This window comes from Pistacia vera, unplaced genomic scaffold (genome assembly GCF_008641045.1).
Source record: "Pistacia vera cultivar Batoury unplaced genomic scaffold, PisVer_v2 Contig103, whole genome shotgun sequence".
NCBI lineage: Eukaryota > Viridiplantae > Streptophyta > Magnoliopsida > Sapindales > Anacardiaceae > Pistacia > Pistacia vera.
The window spans coordinates 603,033-609,144 of record NW_022195061.1 but is presented as its reverse complement, the minus strand read 5'-3'; the positions used below and the strand labels follow the sequence as shown (position 1 = coordinate 609,144).

At 34.4% G+C, this 6,112-nt stretch overlaps 1 protein-coding gene across 1 annotated transcript; it reads left to right on the top strand.

The window, feature by feature from the left end:
- On the top strand, nucleotides 1–2,178 carry LOC116123694 (putative laccase-9). The gene is made up of 5 exons (XM_031409442.1): nucleotides 1–87; nucleotides 214–365; nucleotides 628–872; nucleotides 971–1,099; nucleotides 1,961–2,178. Exons 1-5 carry the CDS (start codon nucleotides 1–3, stop codon nucleotides 2,176–2,178), a joined length of 831 nt encoding a protein of 276 aa, XP_031265302.1.
- The last annotated feature ends 3,934 nt before the right edge of the window (nucleotides 2,179–6,112 follow it).

Genomic DNA, 6,112 nt, shown 5'->3' with positions numbered 1-6,112 from the left:
ATGAAGGTCTTCAGCTTACAAGTCTTTTGCATTATACTTTATGCTGGAATCCTTCATTGTCATGCTCAGGCTCGTTACACATTTGTGGTAAGATTAATATCAGTGCAACCTCTAAATTAAGCCATTTTTAAAAGCTAGTCTTCTTTTACAATACTCTTTTCTGCATCTTATTTATAAGGAATTATATTAATAACTACTTGATAACTGTTGCAGGTGGAGGAAACTCCATACACAAGACTTTGCAGCAATAATACCATCTTGACGGTGAACGGACAGTTTCCAGGACCAACGCTATATGTAAACAAAGGAGATACAATCATTGTAGATGTTATCAATAACGCCAACTATAACATCACAATTCACTGGTAAATTTGATCCCTTTTGTCTTTATGTTACATCCAAACCAATTTATTACAACAAAAATATGCTTTTCCGCTGAGGTTTTTGCCGACACAGATGTGGCTACTAGTTTAAACCACCTCTCCTGACACAGTATTGCATCGGAAGAGGTGTTTTGTCTTTCTCACCGTAAAGTGTGATCGGGATAAGAATTTTAGCCTGCTACGACGTAAGCGTAATCGATCGATCTCTTGCAATCAATGTAACAGAGTTTTGATAACTTTGCAGGCATGGAGTGAACCAGCCTCGGAATCCATGGTCTGATGGTCCTGAATGGATCACTCAATGCCCTATCCAACCAGGAGCAAACTTTACTCAGACGATAATATTTTCAAATGAAGAAGGGACCCTTTGGTGGCATGCTCATAGCGATTGGGCACGAGCAACGGTTCATGGTGCTGTAGTAATATATCCCGAGAATGGAACCAGCTATCCGTTTCCAGAACCTGATGCCGAAGTTCCGATTATATTAGGTCGAGCTACGTTATATTAGTAAATTCTCTTCTGATACGAATTTTTTGAAATAACAAATATTCCGATTAACTGTTTATTGTTACTTAATTAAGTACAGGTGAGTGGTGGAAGAGCAATATTTATGATGTGTATGATGAATTTCTTCAGACCAGAGGGGATCCAAATACTTCGGATGCGTACATGATCAACGGTCAACCTGGTGATCTGTATCCGTGCTCAAGTCCAGGTAAAGAGACAGAATATAAAATTTTTAAATTTAATCACAATTTATATTATCATTATTAGTCAGATTGTACAACTATATTTTATAATTTAGAAAAACTTAGATTATTGTTAACGTAATAGTAGCTGAGCACATGGCACTTGCCCAGAAGGCTTATTCAGCATATATATAGTTATATATTCTATATCGAAATTTGGTCAAATATGGAAGCTAACTAACATTAATAATTGAAATGTCTATTGGGACTGAACTTGACGTCTGATATATGGTTGTTAGTTGGTCGTCAAAGCGTGTAAAACTTGCCAATGTTATATAGCAGTCTAACTATTTAGATATAACTAATTAGTTAACTTCAAAATTTTTATAGGTTATATGTATTTTATTAATGGAATATAATATTGTTTGTTATTTAGGAGAATACATTAATTGGACACGTTCTAAGAAAAGGTTAGTTTCGAATATATAAGAGATCTATAATGATTTCTTACATGAAATTCAGAATAAATTTTATTGAAGATTTAAGTATTTATAAAATGAGCAGAAAGATTTCTGATGAATTTTGTAACTATTTTTAATACAATAAAGGAATCACAAAGCAATAAAAAATAAACACATTATACTGGCTAGGTTGAATCAGGAGATTCTAATTTCTAATTACAAGAAATGTAGTTTATGATTCCACAAAATAAATTAATAATAAGTTTTATTTGAGATTTATAAAAATTACAGAAAAGATTTTGGATGAATTTTATAATCTACTGGTAATATAATAAACGCATTTTAATTACAATCATGAGATTCTAATTTATATTTACTAATAGAGACATGTAATCAACAAGCTTACATTCAATTTACTATTTGCAGGAACATTTACGCTACATGTTGACTATGGCTTGACTTATCTTCTCCGGATAATCAACGCGGCCATGCAAGACATTCTCTTCTTCGCCGTTGCGAATCATTCTCTGACTGTGGTAGGATCAGACGCGAGCTACACGAAGCCATTCACAAGCGATTACATCGCAATTTCCCCTGGTCAAACNAGATATCATAAATTATTTTTCTTTATCAACTATTCGTAGTTGGCCTTTTGTCATCTATTATATTCAATTCTTTGGAGAGACATAATCGTGAGATTGAATTTTTATTTTCTTTTCTTTCCTATTTTCAAAGTTTTTTCTTAGAAGAAGATAATCTAGAAGCTTCTCTACCTATCTTTCACAACTTGGTTTATTTGGAAGTGGAACAAACATTGACTTGTGATGACAGTCTACTCTTGACATATTTTCTTCATAAATCACCTAATCTGGAATCTCTTGATGTATCAAGGTAACAAAAATTTAATTTGAATACAAATTAAATGTATGAGCGCATAAAGTATCCTCAATACAATGTACACCTGCTCTTGAAAGGTAAGAACTAAAGTAATTATTTTATGCTAAGTGATTTAGAGGTGTAAAGGCTATCAAGTTCTTATGATGTACTACAGCAACTGCCCACAAAGCAACAAGGATGGACTAACACTCATCTTCGAATATGAATGGTCATGAAAGTAGAGTAATCAGTCAGAGTTTGAGATAGAGTTGGCAAGAAAGCAAAGAGAGAGAGAGTCTACAAATCTGGCTTGATTATCTTTCGTTCAATTTTTTTTTTGATTTTTACCTCTTCACTCTAGTGGTTAAGGAAAGCCACTCTTAACTCCAAAGAAACTCCTTTCATTAATAATAAAAGATAACATAAAATAATTAGATTCCTAGTGCAGTAGAGAATTTGATAATGAACAAACCTTCCTAATTTTTATATATAACAATATCTTAAAATATTATTTTATTTTAACTTCATACTAAATTTCAAGCTTCAAATTCAATGAGCAACATGTCAGGTTGTGAAAGAAAGGCACAAGAGGTAGAGCGTAAAGAAAAGCCAAAGGATGCCAAGAGAAAGAAGAGAGAAGATAAACTTCTGTATATATTTGTATTGTATTGTTTACATGTAATCTGTCCTATTTATACAGAAAATATAAATACAAGGATGGCAAATAATATTTATAATGAATGTACAATCACCCATAATCAGGATACGGTTTTACAAGAATCAAGCCTTAATATCATCATCATAATGCAAGGCATAATCTCAACACTAAGATCACGGATGTAAATACTGCATTCCATCACTCCCCTTCAAGCTTGTGGTTTGTATATGTCAAAAACTTAAAGCTTGCGAAGAAGATATAAGTGTTGTCTACTACACAATGGTTTTGTAAAAATATTTGCTGGTTGTTCAAAGGTATGAATGTGTAAAGTTTCGATTATCCCTTCCTGAATCTTTCCCCCGATGAAGTGACAATCGGTCTCTATATGTTTTGTTCTCTTATGAAATACTAGATTTGTTGCAATGTCACTTGCAGTCTTGTTATCACAGTATGAGAAAAGTGGTTGTTTTACTTGTACCTTTAAATCTCCCAGTAGCCCTAGAATCTAGGTGATCTCACATGCAGTCTTAGCCATGGCCCTGATACTATGGACTGTCTCTTTGTTTTCCAGGAGATTAATGCTCCTTTGAGTTTCATACAAAACCCAGTGAGTGATTTCCTTGTCATCGAATGTGTGGCCTAATCAAAGTCCTAGTATGCAATGATATCAAGACTTCCTTTTTGAGGTAGGAGAAGCCCTAAACCAGGACAACCTTTCAAGTATTGAAGAACCTTTATTGTTGCATCCAGGTGAGATTTCTTTGGCCCATGCATCAATTGACTAAGAATATGAACTATATAACTGATGTTTGGTCATGTCATGGTGAGGTAGATAAGTCGCCTTACTAGCCTTTGATAATGTGAAGGATCCTCTAGAGGTAGGTCATTTTCTGAAGTCCCATTATCATACTCTTGAGTGGTAAGCTTGGTATTTTGTTCAACCGAAATGACACTTTGTTTGCATGCTGATAACCCAGAATATGATACAAGTTCTAGGACATATTTTTGTTGGCTTACTGAGATGCATGCTAGAGATCTTGCAATTTCTATTCCAAAAAAAATATTTTGGCTCCCCTAAATCTTTTATCTGAAAGTGGTTATTGAAGTGCTCTTTTAAGTTTTTAATGGTCAACTCATTGTTTCCTGTGATTAAGATGTCGTCAACATAAATGATGAGGGCAGTGAATGAGTTACCTTCTTGCTAAGAAAAGAAAGCATAGTCGTGTTTGGATTAGACGGATTGGACAAAGCCTATGCTTGTAAGAGCTTTTGTGAATTTCTCATTTCATTTTCTAGATGCTTGTTTAAGACCATAAAGTGACTTACACAGATGACATACTGTATTCTCCCCCTGTCTGTGAAGGTCCATATAGATTTCTTCATGGGGATCTCCATGAAAAAAAAAACATTATGTACATCCATTTGATGAAGAGACCAATCTCTAACAGATGCTACTGAAAGAAAAGCCCTGACTGTGACATGTTTGGTGACAGGTGAGAATGTTTCCTAATAATCAAAACCTTCCCGTTGAGTGAAGCCTTTTGTGACCAATCAAGCTTTGTAGCATTCAATCGAACCATCAGCACGATGTTTGATTTTGTAGACCCATTTGCTAAAATAGGTTTACGGTGTGGTGGTCGAGGTACCAAGTCCCATGTATGATTTTCAGCTAGAGTTGTAAGTTCATTGGCCATAGCTTGCTGCCAGTGAGTGTGCTAAACTGCATCAAAATAACTGGTAGTTTCTCGGTCGGTAGAGATCTAATGAACACATGCTCTGTGTGTAGGATAGAGTCAATCATAACTTACATAATTGGAGGTAGGATAAAGAGCACTTGATGAAGCCAATATTGTGGGACAAATATAGTCAGATGCCTACATAGGTGGTCTAGTGCTTTTGGTCGACCGCCGTTGACGAGGTGCCAAAGTGGCATAGGGGAACCGCAGGTGCTATCACTGAATGGTCGGTGGACTGAGATATGTCTGGTTATGAATGAATAGGAACAAGACTAGGAAGTCAAGGACTGGCTGATGAAAGTAGGATGTGATGGGGCATCATTGATGTGACTAAATCAACTCTAGTAAGGGCACTAGTCATGTTCAAGTAATAAAGTGATGAGTTTGTGTATCGTCCCATAGAGATCAAAGCAAATATTTGTAATTACCTAAAACTACCTACAAGTTATTTGAGAAAACAAAATTTTAGAGTGTAAAACTAACGGATTAAAAATAACTAAATTAAACAAATAAATAATGTGAAGAACTTTGCAATATTAAAGAAGTTAGGGTACAAATTTCCCCCTAATTATGCTTGACAACTACTCCTAATACCTGTTTGTGTTATGAATTGGTAGGTTCTTCTAAGGCCAATTATCATTATTCAGGCATAATATTCAACTTAATACAGATCCCTATTCAGTTACTTTGAAATTAAGAATCATAAATTCATCAATCCCTTACGACTAATTTGCCCTATTCGGTTATGAATTAGATGGACCACAAATTAATCCTAGAATCTCTATTCAATTATTTCTAGTTTTAATACGTTGTGCACTGTTATTCCAATAAAACAATTATGAATATATATTAAGCAATAAACCCTAGCTTCTCTATTTGAAACATCATCAAGGTAGTTGAATCAATCCAATATTAATAAAGCATTAAACCTAAACTCTTGCACAAATTCATCAACATAAATCTGGTATTAAGAATAAAAATTGTTCAAAATATAATTAGAGTTTCATCCTCCCCTAACAAAAGAGATTTACTCCATCCTAAGAACAAAGAAATAAATCGAGAAGAAAGAAAACATATTCAGACTTGAAAATAAACAAAAATCAAACTCTTAAATCTGATCTCCAGTCTTCAAGCCCCAAGAATGCGTCTTCTCCTCTCAAAAATATGCAAAATTCATCCCTTGACAACTAATCTCAATTATACTTAAATACCCAAAAAAGTCCTAAGTGAAAAAGGAAAGAAAAACTGACAAAAACGCCCTAATAGTTTCCACCACAGCCCTGGCCGTGGCCGTGGCCAAATTTAAGT